Source organism: Condylura cristata, unplaced genomic scaffold, assembly GCF_000260355.1.
Source record: "Condylura cristata isolate star-nosed mole 26May11 unplaced genomic scaffold, ConCri1.0 scaffold00006, whole genome shotgun sequence".
Taxonomy (NCBI): Eukaryota; Metazoa; Chordata; class Mammalia; order Eulipotyphla; family Talpidae; genus Condylura; species Condylura cristata.
This window is the reverse complement of record NW_004567107.1, coordinates 50,815,650-50,833,074: the sequence shown is the minus strand read 5'-3', so window position 1 is coordinate 50,833,074 and position 17,425 is coordinate 50,815,650. Positions and strand designations below refer to the sequence as shown.

The window sequence follows — 17,425 nt, the reverse complement described above, 5'->3', positions numbered from 1 at the left end:
CGGGGCAGGCGGGAATCGAACTCATGCGGAAGTGGCTTCAGATTCTCAGTGCTGTGCTTTAACCCGCTGCGCCACCAGGGAGGGCCTCTATTACGCACTTTTAACATGCGCAGTGCATCATGGATTTGTGACAAAACCTTTTAAAGCCCACTTTTTGGGTTATGTTTTATCAAGGTTGTAAACAATAACAGTGCTACTTTTGTTTTTAATACTTTGGGGTAATATATTTAGAAAAATTAATTTCTAAATGCTGAGTGTAAGGAAATAAATTTATATTAAGTCCATTCAATATTCTATCTTTGAATAGTGTTGTCCTAAATTAAATTTAAACTAGTGAGATCCTACCTATATTTACCTGAGAGAAAACAGAAGCTTAAGAACCTTAAACACCTGTGATGTTTCAGTAGCATGTTCTCATTATCACCAATTACTAAACCATTCTAGCCAACAATGTCCTACTCCCAAAACTTAAGTATTCTCAAAGTTACATATTAAAGGTATGATTTACTTTGAAGACCAAAAATATATGTCAAGTCTTCTTTTGGAAAACATTATCCAAAACTTAGAAATACTGTGAAATCTTAATACTTAAAGAGTTTGTAGCTCTAAATAATTTTAAAGAAGTTTCTGAAGAAAACTCAGAATTACAAGTAAAGGGAGTGATTTAATACAATCATCCCCCATGTCATGACATTCCTTTTAATACTGTAGATAATTAGAATGGAAAAGGCTGTCATATTAGAGTATATAAAGGGACTAGAGGTGAAATTTTAATTTTATTTATTTATCAGCTAATGGATACTATACTTTAATTATTACTCAATTTCTGTTTATTGCTTATTAATTATCATCATCATAGCATAATTACATAGGGGTGATGAACAGATACAGGACATTATGGTAAAGCACTTAGTAGTGTTAGCAGATGCTTAGTTTATTTAAAATAACTGCTTATTAATATTTAGAATTGTTAGTTGGTGCTTATAGTAATACAAAACTTGATTATAAAATTTTCAAGCACAAAATCACAAATAATAACAAACTTAAGGGAAATTTTGCTTCAAGGTCAAATTTGAAAAGTGCATGGGTTAAAATATAAGACATAATTGTTAGCAGGTATCTTAAAATTCCTCTAGCCCAATCTTCAAAGGACTCTTTTCTTCAGTATCCATAATTGAAAATCATTTATTCTCTGTCTTGCACTCCCCAAGAGAGGGAACTTCCTAGATCTCCAAAGAAGCCTATTTCACTGCTGGAAAACTTTTAACTGTTGTTAATGCACTGATTTCTTAGAGTTTCACTTGTAGGTCCTAATCATATATCACAGCAATAGTAAAGAAGCCCATACCATATTCTATATAAATGCCTTTCCAACATATATATAAATGTGGAGGTTCAAACAAAGGTCTAAAGAAAATAGGGTAACTCTTTAGATCAACATGCACAGAATGTCATCTAAGTCATCCTAGAGGAGAATTTTAAAAATCCAGTTAAGAATTACCAGTTTTGAAATATTATAAGCATTACTAATAAAGGTAATCACAGTTAAAGGGTTTTAAATTTCAGTCTTTTTCAAGTAACATTATTATTATTTTTGTCATACATATAGTTGCTAATATTTAAGTAATACAGATCTTTAATTCACTTCTTAAGTTAAAAGAATTCAGAAGAAAGCTTTATATTACCATGGTAAATGTAAAATTATCTATTTGTGATAAATGGGAACTACTCTTAAAAATGAATACATAACTCTAAAATACCAACTTATTATGTTGCATGTCTACAACGCTATGCATTTCACCCTCTGGGGCAAAATAGTGTAAAACATCTACTACTATTTTTTTTTGGTGAAGTATATTAAAAAATCATAAACTACTTAAAGTATCTCACAGAATGTTCCAGGTCAAAGAAAAGTGAATTGAAAACAGTTAAAATCAGCATATGTTGGAAAGACTCTTAGTCTTCTTATGCCGATTACTAGTTGAGTACCCATAAACTAATTAAACCTGAATTTTCATGTCTGTAAAACAGGGATAAAAAGCATATCTCATAAAGCACCACATAAATTTCATGAAACCACGAAATGTTACAAATAGAATGAGCCACAGTGCATGTCAGTCAGTAGTAACAGTACCACTCCTACTACTATTCTGCAATTTGAAAACAATCTCAAGCATTACAGAAATTAGGGTCATTAAAAATACTGTTTTACAGGCTCTCCTTGATGGCACAAGGGGTTAAAGCACACACAGCACTCTGAAGCTATCCACAGCCACTGCAGCACAAGTTTGATCCCTGGCCAGGGAGCTGACCCACGTGGCCAAATGGCGCAGCAGCCCCATGCTCCCCTCTGCAGTGTAATTCAATCTGCCTGTTCTGTTCTCCACTCTGTCTCTGGTGAATCCTTTCACCCTCAGTATCTCTGGCCAGTACCCCAGTTCCTGTATGCATAAATAAAGAAAAAATTTTTTTAAAGACACTGTTTTACATCAACAAATACAGTCTAAAATATCTTAATGTTTACTTTCTACTAATGCATTTCTGACACTACTGAAAACAGTCACAATAGTTTAAAATGCAAGTATATTTACATATTTACCTATACAGGGAAGTACATGTTTTAGTGTTATATGTTTTAGTAAACCCCTTACCCCCAACCTATCACTGTGATTGACAGGAGCTGTATTTAAAATACTACACCTGAGCCAGCCCCTATGGAAAACATTATGATACATCAACCATGTGATTGAGCAAATTACACTCCTAGGTATCTACCAAGATAATGAAAAAACACTAATTCAAAGGGGTATATGCACTCCTGTACTCAATGAATAACTGTTTACAAAGACAAACTATTTACATCACAATCAGAAAATGTAGTGTATATACATATACATACATACTTGTATATACACGGGTTATACACACACAAAGGAATACTACTCAGCTGTAAAAAATGATGAACTCTTGCTAGTTGAGACAACATGGATGGAAGTGACGATGAGAACATGAAATAAGTCAGGAGAGAGACAAATATTAGATGATATCACTTACATGTGAAATACAGAGAAATAAAATAATGGGTCAAACAAAATCAAAGCAGTAATAAATCCTTGACATCTGACCAAAAACTGAGGCAACCAGAACAGTGGAAGTAGAGGAGAAAAGGATCTAATGGAACACAGTAGAAGATTGTTGGGGTTTTGGTGGTTGGAATGATGTGATACATTCATTTGTAGAGATTTGAACATGTAACCCTTAAAACAACTACAATGATATAAACCAACTTTAGCTCAATAAACATAATTGGAAATAATAAAATATTACACTTCACACTTATATAGGTTTCACAAATTTCATATTAATTTAGAGAATTTAAAGTAAAACACTTACAAATTTAGTTTAGCAAAGCTTTCTTGTGCATTATGCTTCTCTCGCTCATATGCACTTTCAACTTCTTTGAACTCATTCTTTATCATTTCCAAATCAGAAACAGCTTCTGCTTGGCTGGCCTTTTCTACCTGCAGTGCTCCTTCTAGGTCTCGAATCCGTAACTACCAGATGACAATGAAGTAATTAAAGCAGGCAAAAATGATAGCATTGATCTTAAATTGATTAGAATACTTTATCACAGTAGATTATCATTCACCCAAACCTTTTTTTTTTTTCTGTCTGCTTTGGTCTAAAAGTTAAATAAGAGACAATTTATCCCTTTCTCAACATGTTTAATGGAATGGGAGAAACATGGAAGAATAAAGAGCTGTTCAATAAAAATTAAAAAAGCACACTCTGATACTACATAAGCCATCCCATCAACATGCTTCACTTTGACCTACAAATTTATTTGTACATTTCTTAAATAAAAATACACTAAGTTGAGTGGCTTTTGAAAATGAAATTACCCTTCCTATCCTATAGAAATCATCACTACTTGAATATCTCTATGAGCCTAAAAGTGTGAACTGATCTTTTTCTTCTTGGAGAAAACTGGAGTAAAGTGAAGTTTTTATTATGAAATAATATTATCTAACACATAATTGAAACATATTACATTGATACATATATACCACATATACTACTGATAACTGATACAAGCAATACTAAGATCTCTGGAATTTGTTTCAACCAATAAAAAAATAAAAGATTTTTCTTAACTCTATAAATTGATAAAAATAATAATCTAGAGTTGGATGTGAAAGAGAGTACTAGATTAAGCATAATTGGTCTGAGGTAAGACTTTAAGCTAAGTGATAGGTAGATGGAGGGTTTATTTTACTGTTGTATAAAATTGAAATTTTATATAAGACAATTTTTAAAACTAGATTCTCTGGGCCTCTTTAGTGGCTCAAGGGGTTGTCTCAGCACTATAAAGCTATCTGCAGCACTAGTTCACTTCCCAGCAGGGAGCTAATTCACATGGCCCAGCAGACCTCTCCTGTCTCACCGATGCACCCTGGACCCGTCAACAGTGTATTTTAGTGGATCTGCCTGCTCTGCAACCCACTCTGTCTTTGGTGAATCCTCACACCCCCTCTACTTCTGGCCTGCACCCAGCTCTTGTGTCAATAAGTAAAGTAAATATTTAAAAAAGAAAAAATAAACTAGATTGCTGTATATATCAGTAAGATGACAAATCAACTTTGGATTGGAAGGAAGCTCTGCATGTGGTTTTCTGTGTGGTAGTACTATACACTGAAAAAGCAAAGTCGAGATCACTGTATATGGTATGCTATTTCTGAGTTCACAATCAAAAACAAGTAGCAACCAAGAGTCATGAGTGGGGCAGGAGTAAAAGCAAGAGTTCTCAATTATTTAATATTGTTTTGTTTTTAAAGATTTATTTTATTTATTTATGCATACAAGAACTAGAGTCTATGCAAGAGGTGGGAGGGGTGGTTTGAGAGGATTTGCCAGACACAGTGTAGGGGGCATGTCAGGAGGGGCAAGTGAAATACTCTGCTGAAAGGAGGCAGAAAAGTCAGGAGAGGTGTGCCATGCCATGTGGGTTAGTTCCCTAGCCACGGTTCGAACTTGTGCTACAGTGGTTGGTGACAGGTTCCTGAGACTAACCCCTGTGCCAGGAGGAAGCTCCAACTTAATATTATTTTGATTTTTGAATTCTATGGGTATTTTACTTTTTCAGAAAACTAAGTAAAATTAAGAAGTTCAAAAAAGAGGGTAGAAATATGCTTTACACCTTAATCTATACAAATAAATAATAACCAAGATTATTAATTCTAATTATAAAAAAACAAAGATTTTTTTTAACTGTGATAATATTGGGGTACTCCCATCAGGTATTACCACCACAGTGCATATCCCCACCACAGACCTTTATGCCCCCCTCACTTCCAGTCCTCTTCTCTCTCTCTCCCTTCCCCACTTAGTGTTTCACTTCTGTAGTCAGCTATGGAGAGTTAGTTTTGAAACATTTATTCTTATACTGAGGTAAGGAAACAGAAGAGCTATGAATACATAACTTTTCAAATTTTCAAATTTGATCTTATTTTTCTTTGCTGTTTAATCTAAATCCAATGTTTGCAGTAAAATAATGAAGCTAAGAAACAGTTTATTCTATAAACATTGCTATATTCTTTCAGAAAATAAGCACTCAGTCACAAATGATAAACTAATCCAATTGAAAGAAAAGCAAACTTTCAGAATTTTTACTCAATTCCTGGTTATTCATTTTACTTTCTCACTTTTATGACACATCCAACCACATTTAACAACAAAATATTAACTAAAAGTTTATGATAAGACTGACTAGTTACAAATATTTAGAAGTCTCATTTGCTTTTAACTAGAATGAAAGTAAATTTTACTAGGTGTACTTCAATGAAAATACTTGTCAATTTATAGCTATGTGGTTCAAACACACATTTTGGCTATTTTCTAAATTATGGCATTAAGTTAGATATCAAATATCAATTTTAGTTCTGTGAATAAACAGATAATTTCATTTCATAGTTATTAAATATATATTTACAGTGATATGTTAAAACTAATATGAATTTTAATGAAGCAAGTATAATAATCAATATTCTGCCGATGCTCTTGTTCTAAATGCAAATCTCAGTTCTCTGAACATAATGCTATTTTTCCTAGTTACTATAATGAAACTTATGAAAATCCATTTCAAAAAAAATTGTTGACAATTTACCTGAATAATTTCAGAATTAAATTTTGATTCCAAATGTGCTGCTCTTTCTGCTTCAATATTTTCTTCTAATTTCCTCACTCTTAGAGTAGTTGCCTGAAAACAAATTAAAAACTTAAATCCATTCACATTGCTTTTCAAGTGCATACATATCTCTGTGTTCCAAGACTGTAATTAATATGTTGGATTACCACAGACTCATTTATTGTTTGGTTTGTCTTTTTTTTTTTAACCTTGGCAGAAATGGAATGTAAAAATCATGTTAGGGAAAAATTCTCCAATTTGCTTTCCTTTTTCTTTTTACATGTAAACTATGTATACTGAAACTACATAAACTGGTAAGTCTTAACATACATATACTGCCGACAACTACCAATCTGCTCTCTTTCTATGATTTCAGTTCTTTTAGATTCCACATATAAGTAAGATTATAAAGTGTTTGTCAGGAAAAAAAGGAGAAGAAATGGAGGAAAGGGAGGAAGGAAGCATAATTATTTTAACATTCATCAACGTGGTTGCATGGATCACAGTGCACAACTGGTTTTTCTGTTTTCCTGTTGTTTCTAGTTTTAGCTACTGCAAATAAAACTACTATGATCATTTGTGCACATCTTCTTTTTTTTTTTTTTTTAGTGAGGTAATGATACCTCACATTATTTTACAACACTATCACTTAAAGGTACAGGCTTGCACCTATCATGCTGAAAATACATCTTTGTCTCACACCAGATCTTAGTAGAAACACTCAGTTTTTCACTACTGACAATGAGCTAGCTATGGATTTGTCACTCCTGGCCTTCACTATATTGAGGAGTGTTCCATCTATTCAGTTTTCATCACAAATGGATGTTGGGTCTTATCATATGTTCCCTTGGCATCTATTGACAGGATCTTATGATTCTATCTTTCCTTTTTTTGATGTGAATTATGTTGACTGATTTTTTTGATGTTAAACCATTCTGTGCCCAGGAATTAAGTCCCACTTGGCCATGGTATACAACCCTTTTAATATATTATTGAATTGTTTGTTTAGATTCTGTTAAGGACTTTTGCATCCATGTTCATTAGAAAGAGTGGCTTATAGTTGTTGTTTTGTGATATCTGTCTGGTTTCAATAGTAAGGTAATGTTGGCCTCATAAAATGTGTTGGAAGTAATTCCTCTTTCACAAATTTTTGGAAGTGATTGAGAGGCCTGCTATAGTTCAGCTTTGAAAGTTTAGCAGAACTCCCTTATGAAACTGTTTTGGTACTGGACATTTGTTTTTTGGGAGATTTTTATTATTGTTTCGATTTCCTTGCTTGTAACTAATCTGGTCAGGCTTTCTATTTATTCCCTATTCAGTCTCAGAAGGTTTAGATTATTCAATTTATTCCTATACAAATATTAGTAATCTCTCATGATCCTCTAAATTTCTGAAATGTTTGTAACTTCTCTTTCACTTCTGTCCCATTCTGTTTCTGTTCTGTCTCACTCTACTTTTCCTTGTGAGCCTAGTCAGAGTTTTGTCTATTTCATTAAATTTTCCCCCCAAAGCCCCAACTTTTGATTTCATTAATCTTTTAGAATTTTGATTTCTACTACATTTATTTCTGCTCTAATTTTTGTTATTTCCTCCCTCCTGCTTACTATGGTTTTGTTTATTCTATGTTTTCTATTTTTTAAAGTGAAACACAAAATTATTGTGTTATTTCTTGTTTCTTGATATAGGCCTATATTGCTATATATTTCCCAACTTAGTACTGTTTTTACTGTATTTTGTAAATCCTAGAATATTGTGTTCTCATTATCACTTATCTTAAAGTATTTTTCAATTTCTTCTTTGAAATCTTCATTAGTCCAACTGTCATCCATTTCTAGTGTGATGTTCAGCTTCCACATATTAGAGGTTTGTACTGCTTTCTTTATGTGTGGTTCAGTTCTACTTTGATACTACTGTGGTCAGGAATGTTTGTTCAATCTTCATTAATCTGTTGATACTTGTCCTGTGAGCCAATATGTGATCAATCCTGGATAATGTACCATGTGCTTTTGAGAAGAATGTGTATTCAGCTTTTTGGGATGCAGTACTCTATAAGTGCCTATTAATCCCATGTGGTCTAATTTTTTGTAAAACCACAAAATTCTTATTAAAAAAACAAAAAGGTAAATTTTTAGACCTCAGACTTGGCAAAATATATATATGTAATATATAATACCATATAATATAATACCATATTTTATATACATATACACACATATATATAATGCCATAAGCATAAGCAACAAGAAAAATGCTGGATAACTGGACTTCATCAAACTTAAAATTTTGAGCATCAAAATGAAAATCCCACCTAGAGAATGGGTGAAAATATTTACAAGTCATAATTGGTAAGAGTCTAGTATGCATAATATATAAAGAACTATTACAACAAAAACACAAACTCATTTTTAAAAGTGAATAAAGGGTTTGAATAAAGATTTCTCCAAAGATATGTAAATGTCCAATAAGTACATGAAATGATGTGCAACATTATTAGCCATTAGGGAAATGCAAATCAAAATCCCAAGCGGTGTATCTTCATGATCACTAAGATGATCAGAATTTAAAAATGGAAAATAACAAGTATTGGTGAGGTTGTAAAGAAACTTGGAAACCTCATTCATTAATATTAAGAATATAAAATAGTGCCACCCCTAGGAAAACAATTTGACAGTTCCTCAAAAAAGTTTAAAGCATACCAAAAATCTAGCAAGCCCACTCCCAGGTAAACATTCAAGAGAAATAAAAATATGTTCAAAAAAATTACATACAAGTGTTCATGGTAGCATTTCTCATAATAGCCAAAAAGTGAAATCAACTTAATGTCTATTAACTAATGAATGAATGGATAAACAAAATATGGTGTTTGATACAACAGAAAATCATTCACCCGTAAAAAGGCCTTGAGCACCAGTACAATGTGGATGAACCTTGAAAACATGTTAAGTGAAAGAAACTAGACATAAAAGATCACATATTGTATTATTTCAGTTGTATGAAAAGTCCAGAAAAGATAAACTCATAGAGATAGAAAAAAGTAACATCCACCTAAATCAAGTTTTTAATTCCCACTATAGTAGAGAAATTCTTATGTTTAGCAAGATTTAAACAAGAACTATGCAATACTAATAGTAATAGGCCAATATTAGTCAAACAAAATTCTTTAAACCCCACGGGGTAAAGTTCCTGTCGTTTTATGGATTAAAATATTTTCAGTATGCTTGTTTTATATTCTGTGATTCAGAACGGTGTCTTTAGCTAGTCATAAGGAATCAGCTCAGAGACATTGTGAATAAAAGATTAGAACAAGCAAATAGCTAACAAAGGGTACACACGAAAACAACCTAAAAATGTTAAATATTATTTCAGAACCTCAAAAGCACATAAGCAAGTTTCTCTATCAAAATGGTAGTTTTATATTTTACTAATCAGATTATTCATGATGAAAGATTCCATGATAAAGGAATTAGCAATTCAAAGTTTCTTTTCATTTCTCCAGTATATGTTACTCATAGTACCTAGCTATCTGATTTCCACTCAAAAGTCAAAAGAGGTTTTCTTTTTCCTGTCTACATAAAACCACATAGGTTCAAATAATAAACCATAGAACACATTTTTATTTTATACCTCCCAGTTTTAAAACAAATCAGAAAACAAAATTGTATACTGTTCATGCTTACTAAACTATGAATAAGTATGTAAAGCAAAGTAGTCTTCAGATCTTTACACCTCCCAAGAATAAACTTTACTGATAATATGTAATTAAAGTTCTAATAAATTTTTTCCTTTTTCTATTCTGGTGAATTAATTCTTATGTCCAGCAGAGGGTGCCAAAGGAACATCGACATGCTTCATTTAAAAAAAAAAAAAATCCCATTAATAGCCTGAGAGAACTGGTAGAAAAATCAGAAACTGCCTCATTGAGTAGTCCTATTTATAATTATAATCAAGAAAGCAAGGACATAGAGCATAATGATTTAGTTTAAAATACAATATCCAACACATTTGTATATAACGTGGATCAATTTATATACAGGTTTGCCAATAATTAGTGTTATGTCTTTTCTGTATTAACAGGAAAACAGATTTTTTATCTAACACAGTGTAACCAAATATTTTACTATTTGCTGGTTTCCATGACCTTTCATAAAATTTTATTACAGCAAATGTTATTTACTCATCTTACCTAATTATTTTATAATTTGTATCTCATTAAATTGCACTTGCCCAATTAAATATTCTACCTCCCTAAAGAAAAGTGAATGTTCTTTCCAAGAAGGTAATAGAGAGATGGATGCCTCACTTCCAATCCTTTGGTACATGTAATTTTATCCTTAACCAATTCCAATTCAGCAGCAAAGCTAATAAAACCTATCCAAACCATATTTGTTGTCCACATATTTGTTCCACAACTCCCAAGGACCTGTTCCAAGTTTCATGGAAGTTGTTAACAACGTGCATACTGAACTTGGGGAAAGATGAGCAAAAGAACACTACTACTATATTCGTTCCTCCTTAAATAGAGTAAATCCAGCTTAGAAGACACACCTGAACTTAAGGGAATTAGTCAAACAAAAACTTTGATATATATTTTCCCACTAAAATGGACAGCAAGAAAAACAGGGTAGTGTAGGGTAAATGGACGTGATTAGGTTTTTTTACTGCCCTCCTCCCATCTGCATCAATGACCGACACCTATGGCCTTACACGAGTGCCTGCTGGTGGCACCTGGAGAAGGGTGTGCACGAGTGGGTGCACCTGGGCCACAGACTGGGCATTTAAGGGTGTGAGAGTGTAGAGAACCTCAGGGCTGAGTACAGGGCGGAGCATCAGAGAATGACCGAGAGGAAAGAGGGCAATGGGAATCTCAAGGGGGCCCAAGTTGCTGTCTCCCTGGTGGCTTGTCTCCCCATTCTGTGGGTGATGCCAAGGGCCCCAAGGTTCTCTTTCAAGCTGCCTAAACCAATGATGAAGATACCTAGCCTGGGATGGTTGCACCACAGGTAGGAAATATCACACATATATAGACAAGTTGTAGATTTCTTAGCAATGTGTTATATATGGTGCTGTTTCCAACTTCTACAAAATTTACCCCAAAACAGCTACAGATATAGAAACAAAATATGGTTGTGTATTTAAGAACCATTTTTTCTAGCTCCTATCACCTATTTCCCAAACCAGCATAGCAATAATCCACCTTCAAAAAGATAGTTCTAGGGGACTGATCCTGATAGACTTTAATTCTATAATGGTTATGTTAGTGGTGGGTCTACTTTGTTGGACTTTTCTGGATGTAAATAATTTTATGTTAACAATCAACTCTAGTATTTATTCGTTGTATGTGTCAAAGAGTAACTGCTGTACTTTTAGTCCTGAAGCTGATGATACTTTTTATTGCAAAGAAACATCGCAAAGAGTCAGTCTCTTAGTATTTGACAAGTAATGGAAAAACAAAGCCATCATAATATCACACCTTCTCTGAATCATTTATTGGGAGGGTCGTAACTGAGAAGAATGGATGCGTCCCGAACAATTTACTGTTTCTTTTCCTAACTGAAGAACTGAAAGATATTATTTCATCAGTCTGACCTTTAATGTGGGTTTTCTCAGCACTTACTTCGCTAAGTGCCATGTCTACAGGGGTACTGACAAGGCAGGAGATCAAGATCACAGATGCATACTAAGAACCATAGTTTTCAAGGACGTTTCATGCAGACTTTTGTCATTTTACATTTAAAACAGTATGGTATGGGATAAAATCAGCCTCCATGGCAGGCACCTGCCACATGGCCTTGCACACCTCCCTTCCATGTGACACCTGGGCTCACCGAGCGTGTGCAGTGCACACTGGCTGGCCCAGGAAGGGTCTCAGACTACAAGGTAAGGAGACTACAGAAGACTGAAAGGGAGGAAGGGGGAGAGGGGAAGGGGGAAGGGTATTGGGGGAGGGGAGGGCAGAGGAGGGGGAGAGGGGAAGAGGGAGAGGGGATTCTCAATGGATCAGATGGTCCATAGATAAACAAGTAGGCTGCTTCCACATCCTGTAAATATGAGTACTGTGGAACCTATTTTTGTTTTTTGTTGATGGTTCTACATCCTGCAAGTATAAGCCCAAGAGTGGGGCTGCAGAGTGCAGTGTCAGTCAAGCACAGGGCAGTTTCTCTATGGATCCAGGCAGGTGGATAAAGCAGAGTCCTGGACGCTTCAATGGCTTTTTCAGGCTTATTAATTTTAATGATCTTTCTACACCATTTAGAGAGGCAGCCAGGTACAGGGCAGGCAGGGGGGCCCAGGGGCCAGAGGCTGAAAGGATCCTCAGGCCCCCTGACAAATCTTCACTTTCTGGGCTCGCAGCCCTCCCTGGTGGTCTCCCTGCTGGTCTCTAATGCTCTCAGTCGCATGGTCCTCTGCTGCCTCCCTGCCCAGTCTCAGGGCTCAGGTGCATGCCCCACCCACTCAAGCATGCCCATACCACAATCCAGGAGCCACCATCAGACTGCGTGTAAGACCACAGGTGTCAATCATTGATGCTAATCAGTGCTAATGGTAGGAGGACGAAAATAAACTGATCACTTCCATCTACCATACACAGGGTCATGAGGTATTTCCGTTTTAGTTTACTACAGTAAATTCAGATTGCTTTCCATAACTGTTGCATCAGTTCACATTCATACCAACTGTGTAACAGAGCTACTTTCTCTCTGCATCCTTTCCAACACTTGTTATTGTGGGTATTTTAAATATATGCCAATCTCAAGGGTGTGAAGTGGTAATCGCATTTAATTTGAATCTGCATCTCATTAAAAGTGAAATTTTTTCCCCCTTTATCTTTAGGATTTCTGGATAGCCTTTTTGGTAAACTGTCCACATCTGCTGCCCATTTATTGACTATTACTTGTTTTTGTTATTTTTCATTGTTGAATTGCATGGGTTTTTTTTTTATATATATGTATCGTGGACATTAACCAATTATTATACAGTATGATTATCATATTCAGTAAGATCTATCTGTTTGATATTTTTCTTTCACTGTATAGAAGTTTTTTGACTTGAAGTAACCCTAATTTTTGTTTTTAATTCCCTTGCTATAAGGCTTGAGTCACCCAAAATCACTTTATTATTGATAACATGGAGGATATCACCAATGTTTCCTTCCATGTATTTTCCTGTTGCAGGTCTCAATCTTTGTGGGAGGTGGCAGGTTTCTTGGCCAGCTCACCCTGGTTTCAAGTCTCATCTAAAAGGAACTGCAGGTGTCCTGATCAATTCAGATAACTGCTGTTCTGTGGTAAGAGCCTCGGCTACAAGTCAGTAGTCCTCACTCTTACCCCTCGGCAGCCCTCAGCAATGCCCCCTCTGGTTTGGTGCCTGTGTATGCTCCCCTTAACCAGTGTAGTACCCGGTCTCAGGAGCCCAGATGCTGGCACTGGCCTGAGACAACAGCTGTAGGGGCCTCTGCCAGCAGCCCCCCTCCCTCTTGTGGTCTGTACTGCTTGCTCTAGTATCACTTTAAATGAAGTTCACTTACATTCTCCTACACTTTTCCTTCAGAAGATGCTCCTATTGCGTGCTGTAGTCAGTTTTCCCCTCAGGGGATTTTTGCTTTGTTTTACAGCAGTTTTGTTGTGGGTATGTGGAAGTGAAAACTTCCACATAACTTCACTGTGACACTGACTTGCTGGACTTTCCATGGCTTTTTTTTTTTTTTAAGTCTGCCTTTGTGTGTGACAACAAAGTACATGAGAAAAACAATTCCAGTCAGAAGCAAAATTAATGCTTATTTTGTGACTCATAACCATAACACTCAAAAAAGTCTATATAAAGGTGAATAGTTGACCCAATCAGAGAAGAATTAACCACTGAATTCTACCCTCAAACATTCTATATTTTCAATAGTATTAAACAAATGCTTCATAAAAACACAAGATTAAAAACAAATGAACAAGTTAAAAAAAAATCTCACAATAATCTGTCATTGACACATTTACTATATAGATCAACCAAAAACAGTAGGTCTTCAGTCATTACTGTAAGGCCAAAAGAGGTTTTGATGCATCTATGAGCATTTCCATTATAAGAGAGAAAATAAGACCTGTGTCATAGATGAAAACAGACTTGCCTCAAAGGTACACTCCTTGTATTTCTCTGCAATGATTTCTCTGCAATGAATTTATAATTTATTTGTAACTTTTATTGGCCAAACCACACTTGTTTCCCAGAATCCTCTAAATTATTTTATATAAACAGGCTCACTTAAAACAATTCTTACTCTAAAATTATTGGGCAATTTCAAGAAATAGCTGAAAAGTACAAAAAATTCAGTTCCATGTTCCTATCTTGGAACATGATTAACTGTAGTTTGAAAAGAAAAAAATCTCAAAGTTAGTACTGAGGATGGCAATAAGCAGAACCATAACAATTTCAGGATAGACATGTAAAACCTTCAGTATAACTACGGAAATAAAGTGGTGTACATAGCAAGAAATGAATAATGAATTATATCACTCAGGTTGTAAAACAGTGTAATGGGAAAAAGTGTCATTACTTCTAGGTATAATAATAGAAACTACAGATAATGAAAAGGAAATCTCAAAAGATTTTATAGACCACAAATTCCAATTAGCCTGATAATAAATTAATTTAGCATCTCTGAAATGAAAATCATCCATTTTATGGTAAAAAAAAAACCTCCATCTTTAACAAACTTTCAATGAACTTCCAATTTCAAAATCCATTATGAATATAAGTGCAGAAATGTATAAAATACTTCTAAACACAACTGTATAATTCAGGTGATTTCATCATTTGTTTATAGATAGCAACAACACAAATGAGTGCTTAAAAATAATTCCTGCAAACAACCATGGCTTTGAAAAGATGAACCACATCAGGTTGTCTTCATGAACAATATGAAATGTGAAGTTCATTTTCTGTTTTTCACTTGAGTGTGGTATGTAGTATACACATAAGAGAAAAAGCTACAGTCTACCCTTTATGTTACTATAATATAGACTATGACTGACAGAAGCAATTCAGAATTTATTTGCAAAGGCTGTTCTCTCTCCACAGTAATCTTCACAAGATTCTTCAGTTCTCTCAGAATTAGGTTTGCATCTTCTCTTTCTTATTGACTTAAGCTTATTTCCCATGATAAAATAAAAACTCCCCTAGTTGTAAGGATGTTTATAAAAGTCATGGATATTTCTTTTTCCAGTTCATGTTTCCCTTGATTCAGTAGTATCCAGCACCACATTTACAAAATTGGATTGGGGGTTTGTTTTTTTTAATCTAAGAACCATTGATCCATGTTAAGAGGATTAAGCCACACAACAGTATATAGTTATTAGATTAATATTTATGTGTGTATAACTTATTTGGCCCAGGCACATAATCACCTTTTCATCAAATAAAACTGTTAAAAAGCTTCACTATAATTTAAAATATTTGTAAGGTTAAAAACATATTAGTTGTTTTACTGTGATATCACAGACATTAAGTAATATGTTCTATAAAGTTAAAATTTTAACAAGCTTCCTCTTTATTATAATTCCACTTTATATTAGTCCTTTTACTAATTCCTTTTTAAGATATCACTGAAAATTCCTTAAGTGCCTAGAATTACTGGTAGTTAATGTTTACACAAATGAACACAAAGCTTGCTCAGAATGCTCCCCAGTAACTTAGCTTCTTACTCATTATGTTACCAGCTGGTCAAATAGTCAATGCAAAAATTTAAATATAAAACAAAAATTTAAATATGTCTAAGTATGAATAATGTCGATAAGAGAACAGGCTATATTTATCTTATATAATTCTAGAGGTAAACAAAAGTAAGACTGCCTTCAAAGTTTCAAATTCAGTAGATGCAGAAACCAATATTATCAAAAAATATATTTACAAGGTAGATAAGAAAAATCAGTATGTAAAACTAATTTAAAATAACTTAATATTTCAATTAAGTATTTTTACAAGAAAAAAATCAATTCTAACTTATCCAAAACCAAATCCTAAAGCTGTAACATTACATCTGAAAGCATTATATATTTTCTCAATTGAGTAAAGTTAGCTTCTTAAAAATTTTATCCACAGAAAAGAAATCACTATGACTTCTTCATCTTGTATGGTAATTAAAATGCATTTAGTAAAATCATAGGGTTTTATATCACCCTATATTGACTCCTAAATCACTTTTTAATCTAAATATATTCAGAACTTTAACCTTATTCTAATTCCTTTTTTAATAAGCCATACTCAAATTATACAATGTTCAAAATAGTGAGGTAAAATACATGTTTCTGAAATTAGTGGCTCCAAAAAGTGCTTTAGAACAATGATAAGATATATTATTTTTATAATATCATCTCATTTCTTAATTTGTTATCTAATCTTTTATAAATTTAGACCAAGTATGGTTAAAGAGTATTATTTACTTTAATTAAAAAGCAATTTTATTTTTGCCACATTCATACTTTGCATTAGTATTGAGAGTTGCTATATACACCACACCTGGTTTTCTGTTTTTTAACATGAAACATTAATATAGTACAAATAACCCATTAAAAAAATGGACAGTGGATCAGAATACTTTTCCAACAACGTAAAAATGGCCAATAAGCACACATGAATGATACTGAATATCATTAGTCATAAGGGAACTGTAAATCAAAACCACAATAAGACATCATTATATAATCCCCCAGAGAGGCTATAATCAAAAAATTGACAATAACAAGGGCTGGAAAAGAACTCAAGAAATTAGAGCATTCACACATTACTGGTGGGAATGTAAAATGATACTACTGTGAAAAATAGTCTAACAGTTTCTCAAAAAATTAAACATAAGAGTTACTCTGAGACCCAGAAATTCTACTCTTAAGTTTATATAGAAGAAAGCTGAAAATACTTACACACAAAACATGGACACAAATGATCATAAAAGCATTATTCATAATAACCAAAAGGTGGATACAGAAATGTCTATCAACTGATAAATGGTTACACAAAATGTAAAACATAATATAATGGAATATTATTCAATAATAAAAAGGAATGAAGTGCTGATACATGACGCAACATAGATAACTCTTTAAAATATAATGCTAGGCCCTCCCTGGTGGCGCAGAGGGTTAAAGCACAGCACTAAGAAGTTAAAGCCACTTCACATGAGTTCGATTCCCGCCTGCCAGGGAGGTGACCACATGGCGTGGCAGACCTCTCCTGACCCGCCCACTGCTCCCCTCAGCA

At 33.9% G+C, this 17,425-nt stretch overlaps 1 protein-coding gene across 1 annotated transcript in view; it reads right to left on the bottom strand.

Moving 5' to 3' along the window:
• CCDC171 (coiled-coil domain containing 171) overlaps window positions 1-17,425 on the bottom strand; it is a 224,718-nt gene that overhangs the window by 174,660 nt on the left and 32,633 nt on the right. Inside the window, exons 8-9 of the mRNA XM_004677677.2 lie at window positions 6,164-6,256; window positions 3,394-3,554 (exon numbers count right to left, since the gene is read on the bottom strand). Coding sequence (XP_004677734.1) covers window positions 3,394-3,554; window positions 6,164-6,256 — 254 coding nt within the window. The remainder of the gene's footprint in view (window positions 1-3,393; window positions 3,555-6,163; window positions 6,257-17,425) is intronic.